Source organism: Pseudopodoces humilis, chromosome 10, assembly GCF_049639895.1.
Source record: "Pseudopodoces humilis isolate 2021_Gansu_Grassland_sample_001 chromosome 10, ASM4963989v1, whole genome shotgun sequence".
NCBI classification, from domain to species: domain Eukaryota; kingdom Metazoa; phylum Chordata; class Aves; order Passeriformes; family Paridae; genus Pseudopodoces; species Pseudopodoces humilis.
In genome coordinates this window covers 1,773,127-1,793,747 of record NC_142209.1, presented here as the reverse complement: position 1 = coordinate 1,793,747, position 20,621 = coordinate 1,773,127, and the positions used below count along the sequence as shown (strand labels likewise).

General features: G+C 43.2%; 1 protein-coding gene across 2 annotated transcripts in view; it reads right to left on the bottom strand.

Annotated features, from left to right (window-relative positions):
- Positions 1-1,653: 1,653 nt before the first annotated feature.
- Positions 1,654-20,621, bottom strand: part of KIFAP3 (kinesin associated protein 3) — a 67,791-nt gene continuing 48,823 nt past the window's right edge. For both annotated transcript variants that reach the window (XM_014257615.2, XM_005528671.3), the window contains exon 20: positions 1,654-3,037. In XM_014257615.2, coding sequence (XP_014113090.1) covers positions 2,929-3,037 — 109 coding nt within the window. In that variant the 3' untranslated portion in view covers positions 1,654-2,928. The remainder of the gene's footprint in view (positions 3,038-20,621) is intronic.

Genomic DNA, 20,621 nt, shown 5'->3' with positions numbered 1-20,621 from the left:
TTCAGAATGAAATGCACATGTTAAACTCTTAGCAGACAGCTCCACAACCCCCTGGATATTTCAAAGACCTTGAATCGGGTCCTTCATGAGCTCTCAGGGAGGAGAATACTTGTTTACTTTTGCTTTCCCACACCCTGTTGCCCTGGAAAGCTCCTAAACACTGGTGATAGTACAAATAATAATTTAACACAAGATCTCAGGCAGCTGCACGGAGCAGATTGCTCCTAGAAATGAGCCTGTCCATCTGCACAAAGCCTAATAGCTACCAGACGTAGGAGTTTCTCAGCCATTGCTTATTTCATTGTGCTATTAACTTTACAGCCTAATTATATCTAAAACACTTGCCTAACCAAACTCATTAATTAATTAGCAGCAGGCTGGGAAAGAGGATACTCCTAGGATGGTTCAGGATTGCTGCTGTAGGGAAAGAAAAGAGGAGCTCTACAAAGCCAGGGGGAGAAACCAGGAAAAAGAGGACAAAAGTTGCAGAAGTTGCTAAAAGAAATCAGATCTCTCCTTGCCCTGTTTTGTGCAGGATGCAGTACCCAGGGACTGAATCCATAAAATACAGATAATTAAACAGCTCAGACTCTCCCGTCTTCCTCTGACACCCTCAGGAAATGTGATATAGATTGAAAAGTCTATGTGCTCCCATCTTTTTTCCCCCTTTCTGGCTCAGGAACTGTAATTAAAGGGAAAATCAGCCTCTCTCCTGCCTTGGAAGTGCAGTGGCACAGCTGGTTTTCATCTTGGCGAGCAGGCTCTGTCCTCAGGCTACTAAGTGCTGAGTAATTTTTACCAAGCTCTGTTTGCAGATAAATGATGTTCTTCTCTTAGCTGCTGCCAGGCAAAGCTACAAATACTTGATCTTTTATTATTTTCCCATAAACTCCTAACACTGAATACTAAAAATGCAGCCAGAGATTTTTCCACTGCCATTTATTCTCAGCATGGTCACAACTGTATTACAATTACAGACACCCGCCCTTCACTGGAGCTCCACTGCAGCTCCTCGTTAACCTGAAGCTTCCAATTAAAGGCTCCTTCAGTTTCATTGATAGTTTGCATATACTCCAAGGACCCACTTCGTCTTGTTTTTCCCCCAAAACACATTCCATGAGAAGGGCAACTGCTTTAAATAACTTCACACTAATTTCTGGAAAAGCCTGACGAGCGAGTGCCAGTCTTAGAAGAAAAGCCTGACTGTGCAGTTTGGGGAATTTCTCTCACAGCTCTAACTATAAAAATATCTGAATGATTTTTACTAAATGTGGCACAACCTCTGGGCAAATCCAGTGTGGGCTCAGAACAAAGGAAAGAATTTAGAAAGGTACAACACTGGAAACCTGTTAGTGTAGTTCAAGTTTTCTGCCATGTTTCCTAGTGAGATCTTACCTGTTCTAAGAAATTGTGTAAGAATTAGTTAAAAATTGTAGAGAAAATAATTTAAACAATCTGCTTAATCTTGGCAATGCTTTCTTCCACTTACCTTCAGTGAGTGAAGCCCTGAGCAAGAAGCCAGCACAGGGAGAAGGCTGAAAAAACTGGTATGAAATACCATGGCTAATTTTAGACTCTTTTCCAGTCATGCAGCTTGAAACACAGGGAGTAACGGTGCTTATAAAAGTACTTGCACACTTTGTAAAGACAACACAGGGTTTCAAAACAATTTTTATTTCAAAGGTATTTCTGAAGTATAAGACTAAGAGTTTGTCAGATTCCCCAAACAATCCCATGCCTTTGAAGATCACCTTCCCAGCACAGGCCCCAGTCTTAAGGAATTACTGGTGACTGGTTTTGTAGGATCAGCTCCTGATGCAAGTCAACTTTGTGTTTAAGCCATATAGGAGGGAGGAAGGAAGAGAAGAACAAATCTGTGAATCAACAGGCATTAAACAAAAGAAAAAAGATGAGGTAGAGGTAACTTTTCTTTTAAAAAGTGAAAATTTGAACTGCTGCCTTGGTAGCTGTGGCAGAGAGGGCATTATCATCCCTTTCTTCTGTCTGTTACAGTGGGCATGCACAGCTGAAGAACAGCTTTAGCCCCAATTCTGTTTGCAGGTTGTTTCAAAACAAGACATAAAACAATCACCACATGGCGAGTCCAACGTGAAGGGGTCCTGGCCTGACCCTGCTGCTCACTGATCCCTGCTTAGACCCAGCTTAAACCCCAAAACGAGCAGGACTGGATGGATTTGTGCTTCCAGATAGGGAAGCTGGGATAAAAGCTCTGGATTCTGAACCAAAGTACATTGTTTCTTGCTCTTGCTGGCCTCAGGATGGATGTGGCTGTCTCCTCTCAACCCACAGAACTGTTTAAACATTAAACTTTAGGGCAAAGGCATTCTGTTGTGATGTTTCTAATTTTAAGTGTTTTCAAGCATTTAAAATAGACTGTAAATGTCTGAAGCTCCAGAGGAGTGAATCTGTGCCATCTTTCCATTATTAAAGTGTTCAGACCCAGGACAGGACTTTGGTCCAAACTATGTGTCAGGGCAGTGCCAGGAGATGCTGGGGCTTAGTGCTGTTCTGTGACTGAAGTGGGAGAGGGAAACAGTCCACGTTAAACACACTGCACATGGAGCACTCTTCTTAAGTGCCTTGTAAAACACACAAAACATGGGTTAGAAACACATTCACCACTGCTGACCACACAGGTTTTTATATTTAATAGAAATTAAATTAGTAGCTTAATATACATAATGTGACACTTTCCAGTCCAGTAATTTCCAATTCCTGCTTTCGAGTCACAGTTACTGTACAAAAAATAACAACAACAAAGAGCAACCAAAGAGTAACCACTGTCACTAACACACCGGACCCAGAAAGGCTAAATTTCTGTGGAGCTACACATGCCAAAGGATACAGAGTGTGGAGCCATGGTGGTACAGTCATGCACTAGCAGGGCAGAGGAGCTGCTGCCCGGGCTCACCGCGCTCCGTAGCTGTAGTAGAAGGGCTCGTCTGGCCGGTAGCCGTACGCGGTCGCCGGGCGCCCGGGAACCGCCGCGCTCTGACCAAATCCATCCACTCCAATGCTGTAAAAAAAACACAAGGAGAGAGAAGCTGCAGGGGGTTGTATGGTATGCAAGGAACACCAGCGCTGGTGGCTCCAGCTCTTCCTGCTGATGGCTTTTTGGGCTTACCTAAAAACAGAAGTCAGATATAATTAAGGGAATAAAAAGTGGTTGTATTGATTGAAGGGCCTCCAGGTACATTTAGGGCAGACAAAGCCCCCCAGGGACTACACCCAAAAATGGACAACACATCACAAGTCCTCACACTTTTATATGTTTGGTCCATTTGCATACTGGGGGTTAATCTTCCAATTATACCTTCAGGTAATAAAGGCATTTACCCCAGGTTTGTTCCCCCCAGCTCACTTTTGTTTACATTTCTCAGGGCCTGAGGCAGTGAGGTGTCCTTGATCCCCAGGCCTGGAGGGGAATTGCAGTGTCTGACCAAAATGGGAAGCCAGTAGCTAGCACTGTATGTGGAGTTCAGAGTTAGGCACTAAAGAATCACAGGACTACAAATATATGAAAAACATACAAGCTAAAATCCTAAGGCATCACTGCCACAGAGATGGTTTTGTGAGGAAACTTTGCCAGTTGTCTTCCCCTCCTGGACGTCACTTCCCTGGTGGGAAAAGAAATGCTGCAGAGACATTGGTGCAGCTCCAGTCAGGGAAAGACTTTTAGGTCCAAGAGGAATTCCAGGAGAAACAACGTCTTCTCTTCCCTCCTTCCACATATTTACTGGCCAAGCACTTTATCTCCACGACTCAGTGTGTCCCTCTGCACATTACAGTTACCATGTCCTTCAGGCTTCTGGAAAAAACCTTTGTAACCCTGCCCTACACAGCACATCTGAAGAGCCTCATTCTCTGCCTTCAGTCCATTCCTGAGGTGTATGGAGAACACCAGCTAAAAGTGAGAATATCTGGTAAAAGATGGGATAAAAGACTGGCAGCCAAATGGCAGAAAGAATTAATCACATACTGAAAAGCTATGTACTAATGAGACAGAATAATTATTTTTTCATGTAGAACAGCATCTTTTGCACCTAAAAAGTCCCACAACAATGAGTTAGATACTAAAACACAAGAACTGCATAGGGAAAAGTGGCACATATTTCATTCTCAACAATAACTCATGCAGGAGGCAGAGGAAAAATGAGCATTGCCTAAGACACTGGATTACTGCCTACTCATAGCTATGTCACTTCTTAGCTTCCACTTCAGGAGGGGGACAAATGGAAAAGGATCCTGATTTATTGTCTGACTAAAGATGCATTGAAAGGAGCTGAACTTCCCCTCTGAAGACTGTCAAATCACAAAGAAGCAAAGTGCTTTTGGAGTGGGGAAAAGCTGAACCTCATTAGTGCCAATTATCCATATGGAACATGGGTTGTGTAACAGTCAAGGCTGGGAAAGAATGACCCCTGCAGAAGATGTACAATGGGTGGGCCCCAGGCCCTGGCTCTGCAAGAAGCTGGCACTGCTGAATTGGCTGGGCTGAAAGGGCTCAGCTGCATGGGGGGGACCACGTCCATCACTGTCCTCACAAAGGCTCTTTCCTTGGACTGTATCTCAGTGAGGTCCTAGAAAAGGGTCCTTAGTGCCTGGTTTCTCAGAAAACATGCTCACTCATGGGATATCCTGATAGTCAGGTGAAGGTGGGAGGTCTGAGGCTGAGATTGGTCCTCTGAGATGCAAGGGACGCAATCGATACCCAAGCTGCAGAGAAAAAAAAAATCATTGATTTACTTGGATGTATCTTGAGAAATGCTGTGTCCTGAAAGTGCTTTGCATTTCCACATCTGCCTGTGTGTATCTGAATTGGCAACAGCCAATCCCATCTCCTAAGTCCTGCACAGAGCCATCAGCCCAGCCTTGCAGGCTGAGCAGTCCTTTAGCACAGCAGAGACAAGTGGCCCTGGTGTATCCTGCAGTGGTGCAAAGCTCTGTGAGTTAATTCCTCTGGCCACCCATTCCTTCCTGTATCCATTCCAAAGTCCTCTTACCCTTTTTCAAGCCCATTAGGAAATGAGCTGGTGACCTCTGAGGCACCTTCCCCAGATGCCTCCTTTGTACCTGGCAAACAACAGCTTTCTCATTATCAGGCCCAAAGCTTTGAAAGACTCCTGAAAGAAGGGATTAAGAGAAATCCTGCTGTGTTTATCTCTCATCTGCAGAAACCCCAAACCGAGCACTCACCTTGGCCAGTCCCTGCCTCTCCTGTCACTGATTTGCAGTGTGCAGAGGGACTGACAGACAGAGCTCACCCAGGCTGCCCTTGGCTGCTGTGTCTCCGTTTCAGGCCCAAAGAAGCCAACAACAAGCACGAAGCTGACCAGCTTGTTTAACAGTTCAGGAAACAAACCAGTTAACAAACTTCTATAAACCAAAGCCAATTCCTTAAGGCTTCTTTCAGTACTGTCAGTGCCACGAGCTGACAACATACTAAAAGGAGGCATAGTGGGAATTGGAAGTGCAGGGTCTGGTTCTGTTGTGCTTCTACAAATTCCCAGTGACACCAGACATGTTACACTGGAGAGAAGCAGGACCCTTTAAAGCTACCTTTAAACTCAGGAATTTCATTGCTTTCCTCCAAAGATCCTTAAAACATTTACAACAGTTGATTTATAATGAAGAGCTATTTTAACAGAAAATGCTTTTCTGGGCTTATCTTTCCGTGATGTTTTCTGTGACTGTAACAATGCTAGTTGTGGAGAAGTTGTTTTTATTACAAGTGTGGTAGAATAGGGGCTTTTTGCATTCCTGCAAACCACTGCAAAGCTCATTCTGGAATGATTTTCAGGTGAGTGAGGAGGCTGTGGATGCCCAGGGCTGCTGACTGCAAGTCAAGCTCGCAGCAACCATGCCCAGGCTCACAGCAGTGCCATCCTCAGGTTGCCTGTGGTAAAGAGGGACACAACAAAAGCAGGAGCCTGAAATCTGTCCTGAACTCCTTTATACACCCCAAAATAAACCACCACGGGCTTTTGGGGTGAGGTGTAATAACGCCCTGAGCCACGCGGTGGCAATGGGCCTCTATCCCTGCAGGCTGAGCTCTTCCAGCCACTTCCAGCTCAGTAATCCTTATTCAAAGAACTTCTAAATGTATTTAAATTGATAACGAGAGCAGGGAAAATATGGTTTCAATCATATTCTGTACAAATCAGTTTTTTAATATTTTTTTTTTTATATAAATGTGTAAGTAATTAGGTGAAGATCCCTAGAGTTTAAACTTTGAGGAGTATCAGTTATTTCCAAATGGTTCAGACATATGTTAGTGTCCTGAAGAAAACTGGAAGAGATGGATCAGCTGATAACTGCTTTGGACAGCCATAAAAAAAAAGAAAAACCCAACCAGAAAATCACATTAAAACACCTTGATCAAATCACTACTCTCTCCTATCTAAATATTTCCCTGAAGTAAATGAAGTCTTGACTATGCTTGAAAAAAACTGGCTTCATTTCTCCATGTTAGTGCTCTTGAAGCATACCATCTTTGCCTGTTGGATTGTTTGCACTGGCAGCCTGCAGCACAGAGCTGAAGGGAAGGGTCCCGAGCCCAGGAGGTGACAGAGGGGTAGGACAACCACAGAGCCAACACGCGCCCGGAGACCCGAGCCTGGCTCGCTCCCCAGGCTGCCAGGCCAAGGGCACAACCCACCGAGGTGAAGATGGATTTCAAAACAAGTCCTGATGAATCCAAGAACAGCAGAAGGGGAAAGCCAGCAGAGATGGCAGTTCTGCAGCTCTAAACACTTGTTGGGTAACAGCTGGCCCGAGATCATGATCTGTGCCACGTGGGCTCAGATTTATACCAGCAATCACTCTCAAAACTTGCTCCTACAGAAAACATGCTGGCTTTATGTTTCAGCATCTACCAGGAAACTCAGTGCTCAGCAGAGCGAGCACCAAGCCTGTCTTCCCATAAATTAGGGACACACAATACAATTATCCATTGGGACAACAACACTCATGCCTCAGTTAGTATTTTTCCCTCCCAGTGCTCACTGCTATGTAACTGGGTACCCAGAAGTACATGCACCCCTGCAGCTGTAGGGTGGGTATGGATCACAGACACCACAACAGCCTCAGATATGTGGCTCAGGCTGCTGCCCCAGTCTGCAAGTCACTGCAGAGTTGTGTCTCACAAATCAGGAGTGCAGACAGAGAGTGGAGCTCACTGCCTGGCACAGCACAACTGCGCGCTTGTGCAAAGCTCAGCCCCACGCCTGGGGCTGATGGAGTTAAACAGTGAACAGCCCAGCTAATTGCTATGTACTGCTAACCTCAGTTGCTGGTTCATTTTGAGACCCTTTAAAATATGAACTGTGTATTTTACCCCTATGCACTCTCTTAATGATTTGTTTTTTTTAGACTGAAATCACTTCCAGCCATCAGTTATACTCGAGGTCTCTACACATGCACTTCTCCAAGCACAAATATTTCTTTTTCCTATTGGTCTGCCAGCCCCTGTCAGAGCAAATTTCACTTTAAACTAAATGCTGTGATACTTAAAACCTCTTGGATTACTCAGGCTGCTAGTGTGATCTATGACCTTCCCCAAATGACAGCTGAACTTTCCAATTTGCTTGTACTGCTAGGGAACTGAGGAACACATGCCGAAGAGGAAAATGTTCCTGATGTGCATGAGTGAGGAGAGATTTCTTAACAGCCCTGCTTATTGATGCTTGCTCTGATTCAGAGCATCCAAATTCATATGCCCATGTAGGATCTTAGGTGCCCTGACAAAATTCAAGATGTAAAGAGCAGTTGTGTCCTCTCTCCCAACAGGAAATGGCAGCCAGCATCCTGCTGCATCCACAAATCCTTCTGAAGCAGACAGGCTTTGTGAAAGGCTCAGCAGGCTCCAACATGGGGAATCCTCTGCTGGGGTTCCCCTCCAAGCATCCATGCTGCTCCCCAGGGCAGGGTATCAGGAGAGGTTGGTGAGCCTGGGTTGGATAATTAACACCAGGGTAATTAACACTTGGGTGCAGAGCTCCCCTGACACTGCACACGCCCACCCTGTCCACACCAGTGCTCACACTGGGACCAGTGCTGCTGCTGACAGGGGCACTCAAACCACAGCCAAATTCCCAGGTATAAGCAGGGCCTCAGAAAGGCAAGTCCAGCATCACTGGGCAGATTCTTGGTCAACAGGAAATTCTTGAAATCCAACTGAAAGCCCCCCAGTAGGATCCATGGATCTTGGAGTGATGCAGCAAGAATGGAGGATGCCTGGGAAACAGGTCTGAAGCAGTTTGGCACACACTGTACCAGAGTGTGCTCTAAGAGACTGTCACTGCCTGTGGAGGTGACAGTGGCCCCAGGAAGGCCTTTGAGGATGAAATACCAGTTTAGGAGCTCACATTTTAGGGCCAAAGTTTCATTTGTTTCTGCCCAAAATTAAAGCACCGTGTAATCACTGCCCTCTGAAAATGAACTGCAAGCTAAACACATAAGAGTGCTTCCACCACTTCCACCAGCCAAGATTTCCTATCTAATTCTTTTCATTCTAAACTTTTTCTAAAACCCTGTCAATCCTCCCTCCTTACCCTGCATCAACAAGCCCTCATGTCTCAGAGGCTCTCAGCTACTCAGTGGGGATACAAGATTTATAAGCTTATTAAAAATAAAATCTATTTTATTTTTATAAATGTATAGGTTTTTAATTATGTAGATCCTCTGACCTTGCTAAGACCAACCAAACGCTACTTGCAATTCTCAACTCATCAGCAGCCCTACCAAGTCCTAATGAAGGACTCAGAGCCAAAGTTCTCCACATGCTCCCATGAGTTTCTAGGAGGATTTACATGCAGGTGTGTCTGGTGACACACGTGGCACCTCTGATCACACCTGCAGCTTTCCAAAACTCCTCCTGAGGATCAGAGAAATGGGTTAGAACCCCTCAGAACTGAGGGGTTATGAGCATCTTTCAGAAGCCTGACATCAGTACAGTTCATACAAGTCCTGCTGTTTCCTCTGTACCTTCTCCCTATATATACACTGGCTATTTTTATTTCTAAGAATCACTCTTCACTCCCAAGCCATGCCCACCTCAGCCCAGGCAGGTGTGCAGAAGTTCAGCTGCACATCACTGAAGTCCTAAATTTTCTCTTCCATGAATCTACTCATGTGTGACTGTACAGTTCCCATCCTGTATTCCCTTGTAAACTCTCATGCCATGAACCCCCATATTCCAGAATGCTGGATCAAGTTCCTGCGTATAAGAGACAAAATAAATCACGTTCAGATGAATCCTGAAGGCTATATTTTCCCCTCAGGAGGAGCCAGAGCCACAGGAGTGGCACGCCAGTCTCTAATCTCCAGACAAGCACAGCATTATAACCTGTACAAATGAGATGCAGTTCACTGATTAGAACACTTGCCAACAAAACACACACACAAATTTGCCAGCAGCAAAGGCTGTATTTTTTCTCTCATCTCAGTGGGTGTTTTTGTTTGTTCCTGAAGTGTTGATGAGTGCTGGTTTGAGACAAGGACTGCAGTGCAGGGCAGTATAACCACACAGGGGATGCTAAGCCCTGCCAGCCCAATTAGCAAACTGCTTGGTGAACGCTGCAGCTCCCTCCCTTTCTCCCTGCCCAGGTTTCCTCTTCAGAGAGACCAGGCATGGAAAGGCAGGGGGAGCTGGGGGCACCCAGGCCTGACCCACTGCACAAGCAGGGATAAAGGCACGTGTGCATCCAACCACACCAAGTGGGAAAAGGTTTTGAATTCCACAGAACACACACAGACCTCCAGCTTCTAAAGCTGTCTGCAGGTATGACACCTTTAGCTAATCCTTTGCAGGTACCAAGGAACCGTCACACTTGGTGATGTACACAAGGAACATCACACACAGACTCTGTGGCCTTTCTGCTGATATTCCCTGAGTATTGGATGGGTCCCCAACACCAGCCAGGGCAGGGTAAAGAGCATCAGAAAGGGACACAGGCCTGTTGCTGTTGCCCTTGCTTTAAGTTCAGGGATTTAGATGATGATTTCGTCCTACAAGGCAGTTACCTCTGGTTTGCCTTCGCTGACCATAAATTTTCTGTCCTTCAGAGCAAGAGCACAAACCATGTGTTATGGAGAAACACCAAACAACTGAGAAGCCTTAGGAAAAACAATGTTTCTTTATATAATGTCTTGTAACTGTAGATTCTCCCACTACTGGTAATGACGTTAAACTATAAACCACAAGTCTCCTAAATTCTGCCTCTCATGACCCCAAGTTTTTCTCCCCTATCTGTGAAACTCTTTTTTGTTCCATGCTTTCTATTCCTCAAGCTCAAGTGGGAGGGGAGTTTTGTGGCAGTGTCTGTGGCTGTGCCCACTGCATCAATCACCCAAGTCCATCTCTACATTAGCATTAAACATTAATGGCCCTTAAACAGTAATATTGTATCTTCTCACAAGACAGAAAATATCCAAATGAACCTGTGCAATAATACTTTAGCTCCCTCGTGCATCATAATCCAGCTTTTATGGATATGATCATGTCTCTCCTTCCATGTGATCCAGCTTTCTTCAGTGTACTTAATGACTTAAAGTTTCCAATTGCTTCTGGACTTGTTGCCCAGTTGTATCTCAGCACAATACTGCTGTTTCTCCCATTTAATTACAAACAAATGGAAAGCTGACAATGGTGGAGAAATGAGCACTGTGTCTTCTGTGTCAGGCTCCAGCTATGCACCAAGCAATAACCACGCCAAAATTCACTGGGGGAAGGCAGCATTAAAAAAAAAAAAAAAATTCCCAACTGAATAGTAAGAAAGCACTGAACCAAAAACAAATGACCTTGCTTAGCCAAATTCAGTGTGATTCTTGCTTGAAAGCTGTAGCTCCTGCCATCCCTGCTCTGCAAACACAGCCTGGGACTTGGCCTCAGTTTCTTGCTCTGTCAGTTACCTGCTGTGTGATCCTGGACAAGTTGCTCCTTTTCTCCATGACCTCAGTTTCCCATTGGAGTATTGGATGAGTAAACACCCCAGATATTAAAGACAGCCAAATGACAAACTACAGTAATGAGAAGACTCAAATTAGACTGACATAGAGAGAAAAGACTTTTGCTTATTCTGTAAAACCCTGTAGGAAAAAAGAAGACTATTTCTGCTTTGCTAGAAAAGCAACCAATCCCCAACAGAGCCAGGGGGCGAAAGAGCAGCTCAAAGGCTGCAGTTTTTCCCTTGAAGGGCATCAGGAGAGCTCCTGCAGCATTCCTGCAGTCAGGCTCACAGCTCTGCCACACGGACAGGGAGTTCCTCAGCCATTCTCTACAGGATTTCTTAAAAGGTCAAATGCACAGACAGAGCTGGAACGGAAATCAAGAGTCCTGGCTTTCCATTATAACCTCTCCTCTGCTTTTGGCTCAACAACTGTCCAAACCCACTGATTAGATACATCCATTTCTTAAGAATTAATTAAGAACTAAAGCAAATAAAAAAAGCCCAGAGGAACAGGAAATAAACTTTCAGCCCCCTCTCTCTTTGCACAGTCCAAAGTGTATATGTCAACTCCATAAACTGAAGAGAACATTGACTTAATCTGAACTAGGGATAGATAGGCCTGGCTTGGGAAGCTTTCACGCCTCTCTTGCCTGGCTTGGGAAGCTTTCACGCCTCTCTTTTAATTGTCCCCAGCAAGCTCAGTATTAAACTGGGTACAGAAAGCTTCAGGCAATTGCCTGAGCAAAATAAGATGCTGAAGTTTCACAGAGATGACTGGTGTCACTGACCAGATCAGGATCTGCTCCAACTTCCACCAGCCTTCCCATTTCCACACAGAAGTGTTCCTTGCTTCCTGTGCTAGAGTAGGTCACTGAAAAGGTACTCAGAGATAAGCAGCTGAAGCAAAAATCCAGTTTTTTGGTGGAGAATTTTCCCATTAATTGTTTATACAAGCTCCTCAAGCCCAAGTACAGCCACTCAGTTCTGTCCTTCAACATGAACGGGGACAAAATTCTCTGGAGAAGCCAAGGCCACAGGGCACTGGTGACATCGTGCTGTCTGCAGGGCAGCCTGGTGTGGATGAGAATCCAGATGCTGGAGGGAAGGAGAATCAAGAAATCTGTTCTGCTCTGACTTCCAGCTGCAGCCAATAAAAGCTTTCAAAGCCTTTTCTGAAAGTTAACATTGCTGGGGGATTTGCAGCGCTCGCTCGAGCACACCCAGCAAATGCAGTCGCTGTTTTATATCAGTTTATACTCTTCTATCAGTTTTATACTGATGAAGAAACTTTAAATATTTTTTACCATCACAGATTGTCCTGATTTCAAACACTTTTATATATTAGCAAAGGGCCCTAGTGAAATCTTGTCAAAGTCTATCCCCAAATCAGCAATGATTTTAGTGAAAATCAAGAAGAAAGTAAATCTCAATGTCTCCTATTTTTTTTTATTTTTCTTAGGAATAACACTGGGTATTTCAGGAAACAAGGCAGATACAAATACAGACAAGAAATGTGATCTTGGAGATCAGTATCTTGAAGTAGCATTATATAAAAAACTCAGCTTATACAAATGAAAAGTCAAATGCTTCCAGACCAAAAAGGTTGATCAGGGAGTACTGGAGAAAATAAAATTTAAAAATCTCAAAACCCTGAAGGCAAATAAACTCTGTAAGCCGATTTATTGTTTTTTAAATCTCAAAGTTAAAAAACCATCATCTTAGTTTTCCAGAGGGAAAAGGGTGGGTCGGTCTTTGGAGTTGGACAGCTGAGGCTGATAAACATGGAATCAGAATAAAATTTTAGAATCAAAGCAATTTTAAGTATTTGGCAAAGAAATTAATTTGATATATTAATTTTTATGCTAGAGACTAGTTCAGAGCACATGTTCAGTTCAGATAATAACCACAAGAAATATCCCACTGATATATGGGCCTTTTTAAAACTCCTCATTTTAAGTTTAATTTTGAATCCTGTGAGCATGCTTAAACCCAGCACACAAAACACCCCTCACTTTATTACAGTTTTAAATCTTTCTTCCAGATCTGGCCTTGCAACCACTTGTCTTGATAAAATAAGTCACGTGAAAAAGGAAGGCTCAATAAAATGAATTACAAAACCAACAAGATTAAACTGATTGTGCTGTTTTTGTACAGTGCAGCCAAATTCTGCAAATATGCTGCTGGCTGTGGTTTGGCATTTAACAGCATGTGATCAGTGAGAAGGAGGAAATTTTATTCTCATTAACTGTTGCAGATTTACTGCAGTGAAAAAGGGCTATGTAACCTGAGAAGTGACAGAATGGAAAGATCAAAGCAGCAGTCTGGAAACTAAATAAACCTTCTGGCTACTTCCTGCAAGGAAAATTCACTCTGGCAATGTAAAACAGAGTCCAGTTAAAAACTACTCTCAGTTTTATGAGCTGTCACAGCAGCTTGAGTGGTTTGGACCAGTCAAGTTTAGAACATTATATTTCCTTGTTTTTGTCTCAGATACTTCTGTAAGCAGTTTTATAGTTTCTTTTTATTTTTTTTTTTTTTTATTTTTACAGAGAAAAATAAAATTCTTTTCTTTTGCTTGAAATCGAGAAGGTCACAGCTAAACTCATTAAAAACAAGCAGGTCTTCATTTGCACATTCCATTCCCCTTTACTACATTTTAATATTTTACTTTGAGATTTATAAGCAATGTACATTTGCTTTAATAACTCTTCCGCATTCTGTTCACTTATTGTTTAATATAAGTGCAAATCAGTTTACAGAGCCCAGATGGCTTGTAACCAGGGAGCCAGTCTATTCTAGTAGCACATCTGGAGGGACTGAGCAGCAGACAGAACGTGGGAATTAATTAATGTTACATTTCAGAAGAGACAGACCCAGGTTTGGGGGATTTTTTGGTAAGACATTCCAAAGGACTTGAGCTCACTGCTCCAGCATTTGGGTATTCTTTTAAAATTCTTAATAACCACCTAAACCATGATGGTTAAATGAGGCCAACTGCAGGTGGAATATAATAAAATAAAAAGCAACTAAAAAAAAATGTAAAAGTGGCTGCAAGTGAAAGGGGCCCAAGTATTCCGTATTCCAAAAGAGCTGAAGTGCATTAAAACCTCAATACTTATTCTCTTCCCAAATGGCATCTGCAACTTGCTGAAAAAAGTGTGCTATTTTAACTGTGTTAAAATATTCCCCAGCAAGCTATTTCATCTCTCCCACACTGCTACAATTGTTGGCAGCAATTAAACCTCTCTTACAGTAAATGAAACAAGGGCAACCTGATCCTTCCCAGCTCCAGACCACACACCTTGGCCAAGTGGTGTGGTCTGGTCAGTGTGGGAGCAACCAGGAGAGCTCTAGCACCTGATTCTGGAGGAGTAGCTTCCCTTCTGCTGCTCCAGCTCTGGCACCTGGCTTTGGAGGAGTAACTTCCCTTCTCCTCCCTCACCTGTGTTTCCCCGCTCACCTTGGCTATCAGCTCTCAAGGATTCTGGGCATCAGGGAGATACATGGAGAGCTGCTTGGGAGCTTCTCCTGATCCTAAGAACACAGTGACAATAAATAAACACACAAGCACATACAGAAGTTGTTGCATATCAAATACCGGATATGAGTGATATTATCCTTTTATGGATATTCCTCAATTACAGCCCTAATCCTTCAGTGGTGCAAAAGTTCTCCAAACTCTGGGAAAGTCTCACTGGTGAATATGGGCCAAAATCTTCATCCTCAGGAATAATCAGACCCCTGTCTCCAAAAATGCTCCAGTAACTGTCCACAGCATAACAGCAGGATTTGGTCAGACACTTTTAGTGACACCTAAACTGGATTGTATGATCAGGTTGCAGGGTTTCTATAAAAAAGGCTTTGAGAAGACAGTATGAAAAAAATAATGAAGTGACAGCTAGCAGGAACATGACCACTACTCAAAAAAAAACCCAAAACAAAACAAAACAGGAAAGGACAGAGAGAGCTCTAGTTTAATACTGCTGCAGAAACAAATTACTGTAAGACAAAAAGAAATTCAAGCTCACATTCAAAAGCTCTTAGCAGTGAAGCCTTCCTGTTCTGGAAGCACTGCTGCCACATTTCAGTACTGAAGGAGAATAAATACAGTGAATTTGGGGTCATTTTAGGCCACGATCCAGGCAGGATCTGAAGCAGTCAAGTGAAGTCTTTCAATAAGCTTGTCCCAGACTGTCACCAAAACCCTCCGAAAGGCAGCACTTCCCACTTCCTTCTCACATTATTTTAGATGCAAAATCTCAATTCCAGAGGTATGTAGCACCTGGATAGGCACTGAGGAACAAAACTTCTCTGCCAGTTCCCCAGGAATAGTCAGTGCCTTTAACTTCAACAAAACTCAACATGTAGGCACAGTTAGGACAACAAAATATGATAAAAAGGGTGACTCTGCTGCCACTAACAAGATTTTTGTGGGACTAAAAAAATAAAATACATAAACCAACCAAAATAAACTCCCTTATTTGTGTCCAGGAATTTCATTGGTTCTGGGCTTCTCTTTAAGGTCTTTTCAAATTCGTTTCAGTGGGATTTACAATTTGCTAATACTGATGTGTGATAAACTAATAAAACCTGCCTGCAAGGTTATAGGCCCAATTTACTAATAAAACCTAATTCAATTCTCCTGGGAAATGCAAATTAAATAGTGTCCAAATGGCACAAACTGAGTACAACTCTGCTGAACACGTAGCAAATGCAACTAAGTTGGGTCTTGTTTTTAAAATAAGGTTTAATTATGGAAAAGAAGTAGTATTGCACAGAGCTGTAAGAAATAGCACTATGGCAAAATGGTTCAAAGTAGAATCATCTTGTAATAGTAATTTATACTCCTTTAGGTTTTCTTTCCATTAATTAAAAGATTTTTTACTCACTGTATGTCCACTTCTAAAACAGGGAAGTATTACTCCCGCTGTTCAAATGATGAGGAGAGACATGTGGGTACTCTCAGCACAGACCCCACATGAGGATATTTTTTGTCTAAAGGAGCATGAAACAGGTTGTTCTACCACTGCTCCCTGCTGCTGTCTGCTAACAGAGTGGTTTTTCACCCTCAGAGGCAGCCTGCAAGATGGTTCTTACCTCCTGAAAGGCTGGGAAGGGAATGTTCCAACTTCTAAATAAACTGTGCTGAACTTTACTGAAAATAGAAAATGGATGAGACACATTCCCTGGCAGGGTCACCAATTCCTTCAGTCCTTTCCTTTAGCAAATCTAATTGAAGATGAGGATCTAAATGGAATAGAGCTCTAAATGTCAAAGAAAGATGTAAGTTACAGGTACAACCATTTAAAAACATTTTGATAATCATTCACAAAGTGCACATTTGCCAGCACCTGCTGCATTTCCTGTACCTGACCCAGATGGGAGACGTTCAGCTGGGACTTGTGACTGGGCAATCACTGGCAATGAAAGGTTACAGCTCTAGGTTGTTCCACCATGAAAACTCCCAACTGATTTTCATCCAAGTGAAAAAAGGCCACAGATATGAGCATTCTTGCCATTCAGTGTGGAATTTTAGCACACGCAGACACGACACGTGGTTAGCCCAGCTACAGACAAGCCAAGTCACACTGAGAGCGTTGGAGCACCAGGACCTGTGGTCAGGTACTGTTTCCATCAAGCCCAGACACAGGAGCCCAGCTGTGCACCCAGGAATTTGCCAGCAGCAGCCACAGCTTCCCTGGGGCCAACACAGAGCAGCCTGTGAGGGTCTGGCTCCAGACACTGAGCTCACAAAACATCCCATTGACCTGCCATGGCAAAAACAGGACACGCAGCTACAGCTTTAGGCTGTAAATCCAGGCAAGAGGAAAGATGTTCCACCAAGGACAGAGACATGCAGTCACCCCATAAAACTGGTTGTGCTTGACATGCCAAACCTCACTGCTTCCTGGGAAGGAGTCTCAGTCAGATCTCTGTTGGGAAGAGCTGGGAGTGCACACGCTGGGAACAGCACAAACAGAAAGGCCTTGTCTCAGAGAAAATAAGGATTGTGCAATGGCAGCTCTGCTGCATTTTATAACAAGGTTAAAGGATCCTGCACTGGAGAAAACTTCCTCAGGGTAAAAAAAAAAGTTCTGGCCAGCTCTAGCATTCCAAACTATTAATCTTTTCAAAGCTACAGACTGAGAAGATTTGAGAACTCTGTCGAAGATATTAACCAAAAATTGGCTTTTGCCCTCAGAGTTTGAATCATTATCAAGTTGTAGTTGGGAAAGGTTAAGAAGTGGCCTCTTCCCCAAAAGGCAAAAAAAATCCTGTGGCTATCTCTATTATAAGGTATTTAGCCATCACTATTATGTTTGTGTCTTAAGAAAGTAATTAGTCTCCAGAAAGTGATTAAAATTTGATAAATGACCATAGATTCTGGAAGATGTCTTTCAGCTGGTCTTTATCCTCTGCAGCTCAGACACTAAGCTGTCATCACATCAGCCAAAGGTGAGGGATTTTTGTTTGCCACAATCATAAAACTTTCACTCAATATTAAGCCTTACCAGAACCAGAACCCTTGAATTCAGATTTTAGTAACAGATGAAAATTTCAAATCTATGCCTAATGCCCATCTGCTTCTGAAAGACAGTAAGATGATTCAAAGCTGGTAATCTAATCACAAAAATCTTTTCCCAGCCAATGAAAAAAACCTGGATAGAAATGTCAAAACAACCTCCTTAGCCATGTGTTTTCTGCTGAATGGAAAACATACCTTACAATCTGTCTGCATTCTGCTCCAAACCTTTGAGGAAAACAAAGAGATGCTCTTTGTGGACTTTATCACTGCTCCTGTGGATGTTACATTCTGAAATAATTCTATTTACAGGCCTCATAGGTAACAGCACAACTCCACTAAGAATATAGTTCAGGGCTAAGAGCTGTAAATGGAAGCTGCAAAACACACAAGTTAGATCCCCAGAAACAAAGCATTTCTCAGGGTGGCACTATCAGAAAAATGGCAGCTGCCCAGGTCTTCACTTTTGTGCTGCTTCTGCTTCACGATGCCAAGTAAAGGAAATAACAATTATCAGGATGTGGACGTGTCCAGAACAGCAAGCAAATCTACAAACTGAATTCAGGGCTAGACACCCAATTCCCTTCAACATTGTTCTTTACTTTACAATGCAGGAATTGATCATGTGAGGTGGCATTCTCAACTCCAGAGAGTAACACTACTCCAGGTCTCAAAGGAAAAGTCCAAGACATCCCATGAAGGGAAGGCAGTGTCTGATAAAAAGCCTCTGAGACACTCCACCCAATTCCCCAGATCAACAGATGTTTTTACTGCCAATGCTGTCACTTCATGTTTCCCTCTTGACAATGACAGGGGAGAACAGCCCCAATGTTGTAACCCAGTGAGTGCAGATGCCTATCCATAATTCAAGTATTTTTAATTCCTGTTGTGCTTGACTTCCCTACCCTCCTAAGACTGTGCAGCAGCTCAGGTGTGTAGGTCCAGTGTCTCGTGGGACAGGGGCTCCACAAGAAATGCTTGTGGTATCCTTGCTGGGTAACAGGGGAGTCAAGCACTTCAGCAATTGCACCTGCAGATACAGTTGCTGCTCCAATTGCTCTGAATTTTCCCAAATGAAACAGCGTGGAATTGCAATGGCAGAGGGTTCCCTGGATCTCTGCTAGAACGGCATCCCCCAGCCAAGGAAGCTCACAATCTAACTGGAGTGACAGTATGACACATGGCAGGTGGTGTGGGCTGAGTTATCAAACATCACTTACAGAGAAAACCTTCAAGGCAGTTTGAGTTTCACTGTGGTCCCTGACAGCCTCTCCTCACAGACACATTTCTCTGGCTCCAAAAATGAGGATGGTGATCAGAACACATTTAAGCCCTGGTAGTGCACTGAGGGCACCCACACCAGTTCAACAAGAACTCAAGCTTCTCAGTGACGTGCAGCCACTAAAAACATGTGATTTTCTGGCTGCCTTTTCAATTCTCCTGGAGGCAAGGGAAAGTCCTGATCCACTCTGAGCACATTGCAAGGACAGGAAATAACCTCAGAAATTAAAGAGGTAACATAGCTTCATTCTTTCTCATAGGAATGCAGAAAGGAAAAGAAAGGATTAAATTATTAAAGGCTGAGGAGCAACAAGTCAGCTCATGGTTGTTACCAACTTCAAAATTTACAGGGTGGTCTTAAATGGCAAAGAGACTCTCTTTTAAATGACAAAAAGACTTCAGAACCCACCCCATTGCTTAGCAAAAACTGCTTCTATTACAGAATTGAAAAGCCCAATATAAAAGGCAAAGACCAGAAGACACAGGCACAACAAATAAGTGTATAATAAATAAAAAAGTATAACAAATGGAAACACCAAAACCAAGAATCTATTCATAATTAGCAATCCCTCTCTGAACTTCCAAAACATGTTACTATTAATTGACTTGCAAATTGTCTATGAAAACCACAACTCAGCTTTCTTGCTAAAAAAGTTTCTGAAAACATATTCAAATATTAATAATAGAAAAACGAACCATTTTTATAACAAAAATCTTGATTTATTAAAAGCTGGAACTGGTTAAAAATAAATCCTTGACATAAGGTTCTTGTTAGCTTTAAACTGTAAGCATAAATATACCCTAGAATTATGTTTTGGTATGGCTGAAATGTACACTATATAACACATAAAAAGCGCCTTGACTTGCTGCTATTATTTTTAATTAGGCTCTGTAGCACGTATGGTTTTACCTTCCAACACCAGTTCAAATTGGGAGAAGGGAGCTCCAGACTCATGGGACTGGCAATTCCATGGCTCATGCCTTGGAGCACTAATGCATTTTACATGAGGTCTGAACATCAGGAAATCCTGGCTGCTGGCGCCAAGCACTTCCAACCCATAATGACCCACATGTGAAAAGTCGGATTCGCCACTCAGCTGCCAGTATCTATTCTATCAAACAATTCACTCCTGCTCTGCTACAAATAAGACAGAACATTTGCAGCACTCCACACTGTTTCCAATTAGACTGTGTGTCTGGGCTGCAGATAAGTCCATGGAGCAATCATATTGAAAGAATTCTTCCTAGAAAACAGATTCTCCTGAGAAATCCCAGTATTTCCAGAGGCCATCATCAATGGGCCAACCTGCAATTTTTCTGCTTTCATTCTTGAGGTGAGCCTTCAATGCCTTGAAACATGCAAGAAAATTCTACAAATACTTAGTTTAACTAGGTATACACCAGATGTATTTTGCTACTCATGTTAGTTGGAATACAAGCCGATTAAAAAGCAGGTTACTATTGGAGCTCCCTGATGAGGGACTGCAATTTGAGGCTGAATGTGCCTTCATTTTTAACCAAGGACATTGAAGATGGTTTTGTTTCCCAGCTGAAAACTCTCTGGCAAAACAAGAGTATCTTGACTGGGGTTTTCTGTAAGTTTTCTTTCAAACAAAGGAGTCTGCAAGTTCTACCCTACACATCCTTCCCACACCTCCAGGTGGGCTTGAAGACTGTTGGGAGCACCCTCCAATGTTCTGGTGAACAGAGAAATCCATCACCTCGTGGGCTGTGTGTCTATTCTGAAGGTAAAAATGGTGAGTCACCCACTGAGACCCCCAAGAGCAGCACAGAGCTCACACTCACCTCAGTTCCTCTCCCACCTGCAAGCTCTGCAACAAAGGTTG